This window comes from Thalia democratica, chromosome 7 (assembly GCF_965202585.1).
Source record: "Thalia democratica chromosome 7, ktThaDemo2.hap1.1, whole genome shotgun sequence".
Classification (NCBI taxonomy): domain Eukaryota; kingdom Metazoa; phylum Chordata; class Thaliacea; order Salpida; family Salpidae; genus Thalia; species Thalia democratica.
The window spans coordinates 7,235,900-7,250,397 of NC_139171.1; the positions used below are offsets into that span (position 1 = coordinate 7,235,900).

Sequence of the window (14,498 nt, forward strand, 5' to 3'; positions counted from 1 at the left end):
GACTACCAAAATGTTTTTATGTATACCAGGGACAAGCTTTTCGATTGTTAGTTGTAGTTCAGTAAACAACTAAGGAACTTACTATCAAAGTACACTTAAAATAAAAAAATATGTTCAAAACTGTCCAGCTAAGCTGTAAACATCTTTTACACAAAATTAAACTTTGGAATGGTATAGGGACGATAAAAACTGGTGCATTACATTTTTATCAGCAAAATCTTATTTTACTTATATTTTTTAAAATGTCAAAAGTTTTACCAAGAACAAATATCATTTATACAAGTAGTAAGAAAAACAAAATTAAAGATGTTATATAGTCAACAAAAAATATTTTACCAATGAAAATTTATTTTAGTTCAAGGTCTGTAAAAATTTCAAATAACCTTAAGTTTCAGTGTATTCGAATGTTAGCTTGTAGCATTTTTTCAAAGATTTCAACTTTTGTTACAAAGTTTAAATAAATGAAAGTGATTTAACATTACTGTACAAAATTTTTGAAATATGAGTTACTCTACAGCTTTTAAATCATGAATAAATTTTTATAATAACAATATAAAACCTATCATAGGGTTAAGTTTAATGTATGTAACGCTTAATATTTTAAGTAATCTTTATGAGTTTTTGTAATCTAGTAACATATGTGAAATACGAACTAACATATGAAAAGAATCATTAAGTGATATATTAATTTATAAGACTTTTTATCGAAGACCCTCGATAGTCAGCATTAAAATGTTTATAAATCACTATTTTATTTTCTTTAACTGTATGTTTAGTCAAGTTATAATAAAAAAAAAAAAAACAAACAGAATTTAGTTTATTATATGACCCTTATTAACTCCTTAATACATAGTTAAGCTTTTGTATAATAAGGTTTTAATTAAAAACAGGAGTTATTTTATTACTATTTTTTATACTTGAAAAAAACATGTGGTGTCTTTCTTTAAATAAAAAAATAGTAAAAAACAATCTTAATGACTTCGCTTACCAGTAAAATAAAATAAATACAACTTTTATGAAATTTTTACTTTAATTTATTAAATATCTGTTTAACACTTGTAATATAAATGGTTTATAGAAACTATAAACTTTTAAATTTACTTTAAAAACTAACGATTATAAAAATTCTAGTTTTACAATAAAAAGAATAAAAACATTAATACATCAACCACCAATTTATTAAAATAGAAATACAGATTAAAAACACATATTAATTTATCCAAGACTGACTACAGATTTTGTGACTTGCTCGATATCTGCATTTGACATGATTATTGAAGACTCTTCACCGAAAGCTGAAAAAAATAATGTGACTGTTTCACTTGAACATTGTTTAAATGTATTATGTACTACAAATGATAATTTGGTTTAAGAATTATATCTGTAAGTTTGAAAGATTAAAAATACTACACATAAAAAAATAGTTTTTTTGTTTACAACATGACTAACAACCTTAGTATTTATACTATATATTAAGATATATAAAAAACGATTTAGTAAGTTAAAGCAGTAAACAGTAAATTATCAAAATACCACAAACAATTACATGCATACTATATAACATTATCAAAAACTGCACCAGATAAATAACAAAAAAACGTTTTCATATTTATTCACAGGGTTTAGGTAAAGATGAATTGTTTTATGCCATGTGCCGATTAAAATCTAACATTATTCATAAAAAATCTGTAAAAAAAACATTAAAAATCAAATTAATAACAGATCAAGAAGCATTAAGGAACAAAAAATACAACAGTTTTTGCAAAATAGAGTGTTTTTAGTCAACTAAGTTTATCACAAAGTTAACAAGTTATAAATTGGTACTATTTATTATGTTTTTTTTAATTTGAAATTTTATTATTTTTCAAATAATTATATAAAATATTTTACAGCTTGGTTTCTTATTGAGCAAAAAAAATATTATACTAATATTATTTTACGATATCTATCTATAATTTAATAATGCTAAGTCATTCTATTTAGTGAGTTTTATAAGCTACAAAAAATTTCTGCGTATTCTCATTAAACATATATAGGAAACTATGTTAACAATATTAATTTTTACTAAAAACATACTTAACAAATGTATAAACTTAAAGCATACTGATATAAATAGATCAGAATCAATTTCATATCTTTATTGTACCATTCTATAATTGTAGTAACAAAAAATAAAGTGTGTACATTTTACCAGTCTTGAATAACTGTTTGTATAACTTAACAACTTATATACTATTTTAATGTTTTTAAAGTGAAGAGACATTGAGGGCATAGGTGGAGTTAATCAGCTTTTTTCACATTTCAGTCTTATTTTATTTAGGCTTAACTAAGCTACAAGTTGCATTTAACAGATTAAAAAAATTCAAAACAATTTTTGAGATATAGCCAGTCGGAGACCACAATAGGTTCTTTATGTGAGGCGCAAACTAAAACGACAATTAAATAGAAGTAATTAAAAATCTATCTCCTCCTACGTTTTTTGAGATATTTACCTCAAACTGTTAGGAAATGTTCCTTGCAGTATTTAAAAAAACCGCCAGAAAAAAATAAAATAAAATAGAAAAAATAAAAAAAAATAAATAAACAGTTTTTTTGTTTATTTTTTTTATTTATTTTAAAATTTTGTTCCAACAGAAAAATAAAAAAATTAAAAATTTATAAAAAAATAAATAATCAAAAAAATGTTTTTTTTTAATTCATAAATTTATATTATTATTATCATTTTCTGCCAACAGAATTTTTTAAATATTGCAATGAAAATTTCCTGAAAGTTTAAGGTAATTATCTCAAATAACGAAAGAGGAGTTAGATTTTTAGTGAAATAGTCTTTTTTTGTCTTTTTAGTTTCCACCTTTCAAAAGGAATTTGCCAGGATTGCCCAGTGTTTTCTGAGAATTTTTTTCCAGATTATTCGATTTTTTCCAGGTTTTTAAGTTTATTTTTAGTTTAAAGCTAAGTTTAATATTAAAAACTGTGCTAAGTAGTATAAAAAAAATAAAAATTTACTGTAAAGCTACTTTAAATGTGTTTTGAAAATAAATTTATTTTGATGATGACAAATTTTTTTATCTATAAGGTAGATTATTCGTGTCAAATTAAAATTTTACTGCTTACAGGGTTGCCACTCGTTTTTTCAAAATTTTTTCCAGGTTTTTAAAAGTAAACATTTCTTGGTCTATTTTAGTAAAAGGTTAATTTTAAGATAAGAAACTGTAAAGTTACTATGAATGTGTTTTTTAATAAAAAAAAAGTAATTGAAAACAATCTTTTTTATCTATATCATAGATTTTTTGAGTCAAGTCAAAATTTTACTACTGAAGATGTTAAAATTTCAGGGTTTTTCTTTCTTAATTTCTAAAATTCTAGGTTTTTTTATTTTTTTTTTACCTAAATTGTCAAATTCCAGGTTTCCAGGTAAAGTGGCAACCATGTACTTAATATATAAAAGTTGTTTAAAATTCCAGGTTTTGTAATGATTTTTGTTAAAAGTTCCAAGTTTTTTTCAAAAGTTCTCAAATTCCAGGTTGTTAGTCTTAATTGTCAAATATCAGGTTTTTAAGGAATCCAGGTTTTTTGGCAACCTTGCTTTGACCGTTTATATCTCAAAAGTTATTTTGAATTTTCAAAATCTGTAAAAAGCAACTTGTAGCAAAGTTAAAACCCAACAAAAAATAAAACAAATTGTGAAAAAGTGATTTATCCCATCAATGCCCTTAACAATATGAACAAAGGAAATTCAACTTATTTTTTCAAAAAGTCAATGTAAACATCTTTGAGTTATTTAAGTAAACTTTAAAACATTTTATTGAACACATTTTTATCAATTAAAAAAAATTAAAACGCAAAAAATAATAATTTTAACAAACTGAATATAGTAAACAAATTTTAGGAATTATATACCTTTTTATTATGAAGTTTTATTTTATAACCAACTGTTTAATAAAAATTTTAAATTGAAAAAGTTCTAAAATATTTATTTGTAGCAGTCAAAAATTAATTTGTATACTAATACCGCTGATTTTTAAAGTATAAAATTATAATATTGTCCGACTTTCAGAGATTTTAAAAAATACAAACACCACACCACTTTTTGAGGGTGCATGACGGTTCAAAATCAACTTAAATATTTTTTACATAAATTAAGAGTTTTAAGGCCATAGGGGGGAGGAGGGGTAAAACACTTTTTTTTCAAAAAGTAACTTTGGCTTTTATATGAGTTACTCCATATTTCAAAAAAAGTTTAAACAAAAAAAATGATAGAAAAAATTTGAAAAGTTAACAAAATAGATAATTTATAACCACTCAGAATTTAAAATGTCATACACATTTAGTTAGCAAACAAAACCGGTTTAAAAATTTTAATAAAATCAGTTTTTAAGTATACTAATATATTTCTGAAAAAATTTAAAAAAAAGTTTACAACTAAATTACTTTTACAAAAGTTTTAAATGGATCTTAAAATCTATGTGTTAAAATAATATTTAGCATAAAAAAAAAGGAAAAGTGCATTAAACTGAATCAAAAAACTAATATGTAGTAATTAATGAAACAGTTCATGCTAGTTGTATAAATTTAAAAACAAAAATGGTCTAAGAACAAAAAAAAGTTTTATAACATTGTTTTTGTTTTGTAGTTGTTATGCAAAATTATGTAAAAAACATTATACTTCAATTAGTTGTTCAGAAAGTAAAAATTATAATTCGGTAGAATTCTACTACATATTTTACTACAATTGTGGATATGGTAATCTTAAAATGTTAAGTTTATTATTTTGTAAGAGACTTAACTTATAAAATAAATAAAGCTCCTCAAAATACTAAACTAATATCAATAAAAGCAACTTATAAAAATTCATAAAGTAAAAACTAACAGCCAAAAATGTTCAAAGTAAAATATGAAAAAATGTTTACTAAATTATTTTACATTTAGAGTAATTATATTTTATATTAGTACACTAAAAAGTACTAAAAAACAAACGATATCTAACTGCCAATTGGGGCTCAATACCACAACATTTTCTTACAAGTTTTAAAATACAACAATATACAGGAACGTATTATCAGTAAAATATAATAAACTTCTCACCATATCTAGCAGTTAGTTGGGGCTCAATACCACTACATACTCTTACAAGTTTTATAATACAACAATATACAGCAACGTATTATCAGTAAAACATAATAAACTTCTCACCATATCTAGCAGTTAGTTGGGGCTCAATACCACTACATTCTCTTACAAGTTTTATAATACAACAATATACAGCAACGTATTATCAGTAAAACATAATAAACTTCTCACCATATCTAGCAGTTAGTTGGGGCTCAATACCACTACATTCTCTTACAAGTTTTATAATACAACAATATACAGCAACGTATTATCAGTAAAACATAATAAACTTCTCACCATATCTAGCAGTTAGTTGGGGCTCAATACCACTACATTCTCTTACAAGTTTTAAAATACAACAATATACAGCAACGTATTATCAGTAAAACATAATAAACTTCTCACCATATCTAGCAGTTAGTTGGGGCTCAATACCACTACATTCTCTTACTAGTTTCAAAATACAACAGTATACAGCAACGTATTATCAGTAAAATGTAATAAACTTCTCACCATATCTAGCAGTTAGTTGGGGCTCAATACAACTACATTCTCTTACTAGTTTCAAAATACAACAATATACAGCAACGTATTATCAGTAAAACATAATAAACTTCTCACCATATCTAGCAGTTAGTTGGGGCTCAATACCACTACATTCTCTTACTAGTTTCAAAATACAACAGTATACAGCAACGTATTATCAGTAAAATGTAATAAACTTCTCACCATATCTAGCAGTTAGTTGGGGCTCAATACCACTACATTCTCTTACTAGTTTCAAAATACAACAATATACAGCAACGTATTATCAGTAAAACATAATAAACTTCTCACCATATCTAGCAGTTAGTTGGGGCTCAATACCACTGCACTCTCTGACGAGAATTGGAAGTTTTGGGTTGTCAAGTTTCATCTGAACGTACTTTTCTTCAATGAATTTCCTGCGTTTGATTGTATCGTATACAAGTAAGAGTAAAATATGAATATGTGTTTTGATTATCATAATCAACATACTATGTTTAAAAAAAGGTAAAGACTTATTCTATTTAACCATTATTTCAACAACTTAAACAATGGTTTGGCAAACTGCGTCCAAGGATAACATTCAAAACTGCATTTAAATTAACACATAAAAGTGTTAATTTAAAAACATTATTTTGTGTTTACAATTGTAACTTTTTAAGACTTATATTTCAAAGAAAATTTATTTCTCAAAAACTGGCCATAATATGTTGTTTTGTGCAATTTTAGACTTTTATTTTAAGAAACTGTTGACTACAGATTTAAATATGTGATACATAATCATGATTATATAATAATGTAATAAGGAATCATTGAAAACGGAAGCATCAATAAATGAATAAATACTGTAATTAAAATAATGAACAACTAGTTTTATATTTCTAAACAAGAATTTATATCACTTAACAAAGATTACTTAACAAATTATCATAAAATGTTTTTTTAGCTTTGTTTCATAAAAGATGATTATTAAAGAAATTCACCTGAAATATGTTTATACATAACAAAGTCTATTATGTCACTTAAGTACTAACTTGTATCAAATGTAATGATATTACTAGGCCCGCGGACCCTTGAACAGTAAAAGTTTGTCTGCTAGAATGTTTTTGCTTTAAATGTAATGATTAATGGGGCCCCATGAAAGGTGTTACCTGTGGCCCACAAGCATGCAATTGTGGCACACAAAAAAAATGTTGAAAGGTACATTAAGTATTCTTAGGTTAAAAAAAAAGAGCAAAAAATAAATAAAGGTGCTAAATTTACAGAAAGTTAAAATTTTATACTAAATATGGTGGGTTTGAGTGGCCTGCAAAAAAAAAGTATAGCAACAAAAAATACTACAATTAACAGAAAACTAAACAACAGAAATTCCTACTATAGAATAGTTTATTGTTAAGTCAATATTAAACTAAGAAAGTTTGAGTAAGATTGCATAAAAACTGTATGTGAAGATAGATTTTTAAAGAAATAGAAAATTTAAAGAAAATTTTGTCATTTTAGCTTAGCCCTTACATAAGTATCCTACTGATCTCTGACTTGATCCGCTTATATCTCAATAAACAAATTCATTATAAGGAACGGTAAAAAGCAACTGTTTGCTAAGACAAAGAATCTTAAAATAAGATTAATATGTATAAGTGCCTTACTTCCCTATGTCATAAAAATTTAACTTAAAATTTATATCCTTTAAATTACAGTTCAAAGGTTGTGAAAAAAAAGTTTAAAAAATTTGACTCGTACATTGATGTTAAATTGTATTTTTAATGCATTTTCTAAGGAACGAACACAAAAAATATCAATCCGTTTTTGTTCATCTGATTGAGATAGCTAACAAAGATAACTATACCTTATACCAGGGGTTAATAAATCGCTGCCGCAGGCCAAACGCGGCCCTCAAATAAAAAATCTGCGGCACGCAAGGTACTTTTTAGCTAAAATCATACTTTTTTAAAACAATAGAAATAAAAGGCTTGGTAATAAAAACTTAGATTTAGGTTCTCAGTTCAATAAATACTAATTACTAGGGCTTTGTTATTGCTTGATTTATCATTTTTATGGTTAAAAACAGTATTTTTTAGTGATTATGACAATTATTTTAAAATATCTCGGCCCCTGGAGAATTTTTTCTAAATAGTGCGGCCCACAAGCAATTTTTTCCATGAAAATTCCCACAAGTCACTAAATGCTGCCAACCCCTGCCTTATACTTATATTATATTTTTTATTGCATCTTATACCTTGTTATTTGACAAAAAGTAAAGTCTAATACTGTTAATACCAATTGTAACATTACATTAAGTTAACTTGAGTGGTTACATAGGTCTTAGGAACTCAAATTTTAACAATTTAAAACTGAAAAACTATTTAAGTTGCCTAATTTTAAAAAATAATTTTACATACTTTTAGTAAATAAAAATTACTTAGTATGTCTAATAAATAGGATTATAATGGTATAACGTTTTAATTTTTTTTAATACTTAATAAGACTATATATAAAAACTATTATATTACATAAAAATTGACAAAGTTTTTATTTTATACTCATGATATCGTTTTAATTCTTTTAGATTCTTTTACAGCAAACAAGTTCTATATAAACTGAATGAAGACAAAGTTTCATGCATATAGAAAAAAATTGACATACCTAATTTGAGAATGTTAAATGTTAAAATATTATTACTGTAATACTTATTTAAAGATATAACCAAAAAAACTCAAGTGTTATTAAAATTCGAGTATTGGATTTGAATTGTCAGAATTTTAATGGTTGTATCCCTAAGTGTAACATTATTTAATGATTAAAAATAATAATTTTGAGCTTATATAAAATTAGATTTAACTTGCAAAATATTGACCAACTAAATGTTAAAAAAAAAAACTATTTGTTATGGGTATTGACTGAATTATTTTTTTTTCAAACAGTCGAAGACCAGGAATATATGTGCTAAAAAGTAATAAATATTTAATGTTTTTTGAATTCTTTATAAATAAATGATACCAGTGTTCAGAACACTATAAAAATATCTTAATTTTAAAGATAATACTATATAGTAAAAGCAAAAACAAAATTCAAGATTTTCTCTTATGCAATGTATAAGAAAGATTTTTTAGTAACTTTAAAAAACAATAATTAAAAAACTAAAAACTGTTGCGTACAAATTGTTCAAAATTTAATGGCATAGGGGAGTAAATTTTTTATTCAATACATATAGTCTTATATTTTACATAATTAAATAAGCTACTTGTTACCGCTTGTCAAAATTACAAGTAATTTTTGAGATATGAGTGATCAAAATTTGAGCCTTCAAAAGGTTCTTTATGTTATTTTAGTTTTTGCAAACGAAATTTTTTAATAAAAAATATGCAATAAAAATTGTTTTTTTTTTAAATTTTGGTCATAAAACTTTTTTTAAACTTTTTTTCAAAAATCTGCTTTTTATCTGTTTGTAATATTAATGTGTACACTTCTTAAAAATTTTAATTAATTTTTAAGGATAAAGAAGGAGATATTTTTTTGGTGAATTTTTAAAAATTCCAATAAAAACAATTTAGAAAATTTTGATTTCATACTCGGATTTTTTTTTACAAAAATTGTTATATCTCATAAGTTAATTGAAATGTTTATCTTCTATAAAAGATTTCTTATAATACTCCAAGCTTTGAAATAAGTCCTAATGTTTATTTTTGTTATAAAAATGTTTGAAAACTTTTATAAAACCACAAAAATCTATTTAACAGCTACATACTATTTCAGGACGCTAGATATGTTATTAACTTCATTTAAAAAGTGTTAAGATAAAAACAATATATTTTTACCATTTTCAACATTTTATATATATAAATATTTAAAACAATATTAACACAAAATTAAAAAATTACAATAACAAAAATTTAGATTGATATTCACAACAATTAAAAACAGGGTCCACTTTTTGAATCAAAATAACTGACTTGAGTTACCAAAAACTGTTTGAGTTATCCTGAGTTCTTTAAAATCCTTAAAACTTTTTTTTTCAAAATTAGTCTAATTTAATTTTATCAAAAAATTCATAACAAATTACAAAATATTAAAACTAAATCAACTAAAGCTCATTCAAAATCTAGAAAATTTTTGTCTGAGATTTTTAGAAATTTTAAAACTATACTGAGTTTTTTATAATTTCAAACAAGCCTGAGTTATTTTGAGATTAAAAAAAATTAACTGTATTTAGTTATCCTAAGTGTGTGGCAACCTTGTAAATAGAATGTTAAACATACTTTTTTATTAAGTCAGAAAATAAGTTTCATGATAAAGTAAATAGTACTCTTAATACAATGAAAAGAGCAATTACACTATGGAAATTAAATTCATATAAGAATTAACACTATATGATAAACATAACAAAACACAGTTTATTGTTATTAAATCAAGTACTTTTAGGTAAGGTCTATGAAAAATTGCATCTTACTAAATTAAACTAAATTTAAACTGAAATAAAATTATTTTGCACTTATAACAATAAAATTTTAAGATAAAAACTGATGTAATAATTAAAAGTAGATTTGAAGAATTACTTTAATGCTAAACAACTTTTCTGTAAGTACTATTGAAACTTGTTAGGTTAAAATCAAACTAAAATGAATCAATAATAAAAGCTAAAAATAATAAAACTACACTTTTTAAACACTTAAAAACAACTACTATAAACCTACTTATTAAAGATTAAAAAAGTCTATGAAATACAAACTTTTTTTGTCATATCAAATATTAAACTTTAGTGTTCTAACTACAATAAAATTTAAGGCCATAGGGGAGTCCAACATTTTTTTTACAAAAATTAACTTTTGCTTTTATATGAAAGCTTTAAGTACATTTTACAAGCTATTTTTTATAGAATTCAAAAATATCATTTAACTTTTGAGATACTTAATTTTTTGTAAAAAATTTCCAATATAAACGTATGAACCGCAAATTTTTCCTGGTCAATTTTCTTGGAAATTTTAAAATTCACTAAAAATCTATCTCCTCCTTCATTTTTCAAGCAATCTTCTTCAAATTTTCAGGAAACATACCTTATAATAAATAGAAAAAAATGTTACTTTAGAATTTTATTTATTTTTAAAAATAAAAATTTTATCACAAATATTAAAAAAAAAAGTGTTTTTTTTTTTTCAAAAAAAAAATTTTTACAAAAATATTTTTAAATTCCAAAGTATCGATTTTTGTTATTATATAAAGATTAGACTGTGAAAGTTTGAAGAAGATTGCTTGAAAAATGTAGGAGGAGATAGATTTTAAATGAAATAGTCTTTTTTTGCTGTTTTAGTTTTCCCTTCCCATAGGGAACCTGTTATGCGGCCGGACTTTGACTGGTCATATCTCAAATAATAATTCGATTTTTTTAAAAACGATAAAAAGCATCTTGAAGCTTAGAAAATACTCTATAAAATAAGATCAACTTGTAAAAAACATGGTAAACCCCCCCTCCCCCCTATGCCCTTAATTTCAGTCTCTATTTAGTTAAATTAAGTAAGATTCAAATTTTGATAAACCTTACTTAAAAGTATATAAATTAATAATAATAATAATTTAATGTTTTGTTATATTTTTTTTATAAGTTATTAACTGAAAACAAGTTTTTCTAATACCATATGATTTAAAATATGTTCAACTACATGTTTTTGTAAATAATTCAACATGCTGAAATAGGAAAGGTGATAAAAAATTCAAATAAATATATAAAAATAACTAGTTTCTACTAAACAACCAGAAATTGTAGGAATTCTTTATCTTAAATTTATACGTTTAAATAACTTAGTAAGCACAATTAAATAGAAATCAACTTAAGTAGACTACTCTAACTAGTTAAATTAATTACTTATAAAAACATTAACTTAAAAATTTATCAAAAAAATTTAATACATTTCTAATTCTAATAATTAATTTTTCTTATCTATAAAAAAATTAAACCTAATTTAGTTATACAAGAAAAAACTAAAAAATAATAAGTTTACAGAGAACTATCAATCTTTTTAGTAGTTAATCTAATTATGTAGGAGCAGTATTATAATTTGTGTTGCTTATCATTTTAGAATTTGAGTAACTTGAACAGAAGAAATGAATTATAAAATGACAAATGCTATGTGAAAAAACATACAAATGTATTATAATATACTAAAAATAAAGAAACTAATAAAAAAATAAACCATGGATGTTTTCTTGGACATCAATCAAAATTAAATAGAAAAACAAAAGAAGATAAGAAGACAGAATTTTCTAAATATTGCAAGGAACGTTTCCTAAAAGTTTGAGGTAGTTATCTCAAAAAACGTAGGAGTTAGATTTTTAGTAATTTTTAGTTATTTGCAGTTTTAGTTTGGGCCTCACATAAGGAACTTATTGTAGTCTACAATTTTGACTGTCTATATCTCAAAAATTATTTTGAAATTAAAAAACCAGTAAAAAGCAACTTGTAGCTTAGTTAAAACTCAATAAAATAAGACTAAATTGTGAAAAAGATGTTTTATCTCTCCTTTGACCATAAAAACTAATTTTGTTTAATATCAACCTTATTAAAAGTTGACCTGTTTAGTTGCTATATTAGAATCTACTAAAAATTAATACTTACTTGACACACATAATTTATACAAGTAATATATAAATATACATAATTTATTTAATACATAATTATATTATTTAATACATAGTAATATATATTTATATATGTATAATATATAAATACATAATAGATAAGTAATATAGTTATCAACAAAATTAAATTTTAATATAAAACACTCACCTGACACCAGCACTGGATGGAGATGTTTGGCACAAATGAATCCTCAGTTCCAACAGCCTCTTCCCCAGCTTTCCAACATTTGACATTATTTATTTCTATTGTTTGCTGAAGTACTAGGTAGTTTACAAGTGCATGTTAAAGAAAACAAAAAAACTATAGATATTTAATAACCGCTATTTGCTATTCTATTAAATGTATTTTCATAAATTGATTTAGATATTTTTGCCTTTTAAAACCTCTTTCCTAACTTTAAAACTTTTTGAAAATATTTACTTTCAGTGTTTGCTTTAAAAAATGTAAAATATCTAAAGTGTACATATCAGTTTTTTACAATATAACTAGAATATAGTTGTTTTTTGACTTCTCTTGATGACTTTTTTAATATTTCTTTTATGAGCATACATTTAAAACTAAAATTCATTTATGACGCAGAGTTCTTCAATTTAAATATTACTTTTTTTCAATCAACTTTATAATAAGGTATTACAAAAATAAATTTTATTTTTGATAAAAAAACAACTTTGTAAAAAGTTTTTAATACAAGTGATATATGTGCCTCATAGTTTTTCTTGTTTTTTTTTTTAATTCACTCTAAAGTTATATACTTTTTGAGTTAAAAACCTTAAATATTCAAAACAAATTTCTTTAATAAATTACAAGCTTCTACAAGTAATGTCTAGTTAATTTTGAAAAATAAAAACTAAACAGAAAAAGAGGGTAGGTTTTAAACAAAGTTAATTTTTTCAAAAACAGAAAATAGCTTATAAGTTGAATAATTTAAATTATAACAGATCAATTCCATATTTAAATTCTGATGTACAAGACGTCCTGAAATCCTGGACAAGACGTTAAAAGGTATAATTGGTTTGCGCCTTGATAACAAAAAGGTTTTTTCGTGCACCAGGTCCTAGGACCAAATATTTTAAGCATATTTTTTTCTTGTCCAATAAACTACATATAATGAAATTTTATTGTAATAAATAAGGTATCAGAAAGTTCAATAAATAATGTTATGATGGTAAAAATATAAAAAATGATAAAGAGTAATTCCTAAAACACCTTTTTATTTTGTAAGTCTTAAAATTTATTTTGACAACATTTTAAAGATAATTTAAAAATAAAAATTTTAAAAGACCAAAAGATCATTATCAAAGGTAATTTAAAAATACTAACCTATTATAGTTAAAGTAAAAAAATATTTTTTAACTACGATTTATCAGAAGTTTAAATGTAAGTTATAAATTGTAGTCCACTAAATTTAAATATTGTTGAAGGCCTAACCATAGGAATTTAAATGTAACAACTAAGTTACAACTACACAAAAGAAGAAAATGTTGTATTTTTCTAAGTTTTCTTTTAATTCAAGTTTTCATATTTTTGAAATTGCAATTTTTCTTTCCCCTTTATAAATTTTAAGTAAAAAAAAAAGTTTTTATCACTATAAAATTAACAAACTAGATTATACTTAAATACTACTTTAAAGTAGTTAAAAAGTATATGACTTTTAATTAATATAAATTTTGTAAAATTTATTTGTTATCTTATTTATATTGTGTTTATTGTTGCAGAGTAAAGAGAGAGTGAGTAAATCTGATGTTTTTCTAAATTAAAAAAAATATTCAAATATATTACATATGTTCTTATAAATATGGCAACCTTTGAGTTTATAGTTATCTTTTTTTATACTTGGAAAATATCACAAAAAAAACCTGTACTAAACTTTAAATGATTTGAAGAAACTTTCACTTACGCAAAAATCATCTGTCTGAAATCCTGCCCAATGCAAACTGTATGGGACCCAAAAGAAAAGACTCTATGAGATTTTAGCTAGATTTTTTTTACATGTGGTTTTATTACATAAAAACATCGTGCACAACTTAAAATGATTTAAAGAAAGTTTTATGGGGGAAACTGTTGTTTTATATATTTTTAATGACTCTTATTAAGTTTTCTTGAATTTCCAGCTATTTTTTCAAAAAATCAAGAAGTTCCACCATAAAACTTTCTTTAAATCAATCTTTAATTGTGCACAGTGTGTTATTGTGAGAATTACCACATGTAGAAAATCCAGCTAGAATTTTTA

General features: G+C 23.6%; 1 protein-coding gene across 1 annotated transcript; it reads right to left on the reverse strand.

The window, feature by feature from the left end:
- Positions 1–1,156: 1,156 nt before the first annotated feature.
- On the reverse strand, positions 1,157–12,530 carry LOC145840636 (NADH dehydrogenase [ubiquinone] 1 alpha subcomplex subunit 2-like). The gene is made up of 3 exons (XM_082947953.1): positions 12,416–12,530; positions 5,950–6,056; positions 1,157–1,295 (listed from the first exon to the last, which is right to left on the reverse strand). The coding sequence occupies exons 1-3, from the start codon at positions 12,499–12,501 to the stop codon at positions 1,216–1,218; spliced, it is 273 nt and encodes a 90-aa protein (XP_082804079.1). The 5' UTR covers positions 12,502–12,530; the 3' UTR covers positions 1,157–1,215.
- Between the last annotated feature and the right edge of the window lie 1,968 nt (positions 12,531–14,498).

Coding starts and splice junctions, on each gene's coding strand:
- LOC145840636 (XM_082947953.1), bottom strand. CDS start 12,501: ATGTCAAATGTTGGAAAGCTGGGGAAGAGGCTGTTGGAACTGAGGATT. Junction 6,057..12,415: donor CCATCCAGTGCTGGTGTCAG/GTGAGTGTTTTA, acceptor AATCAAACGCAG/GAAATTCATTGAAGAAAAGT. Junction 1,296..5,949: donor CCAACTAACTGCTAGATATG/GTGAGAAGTTTA, acceptor TATTTTTTTCAG/CTTTCGGTGAAGAGTCTTCA.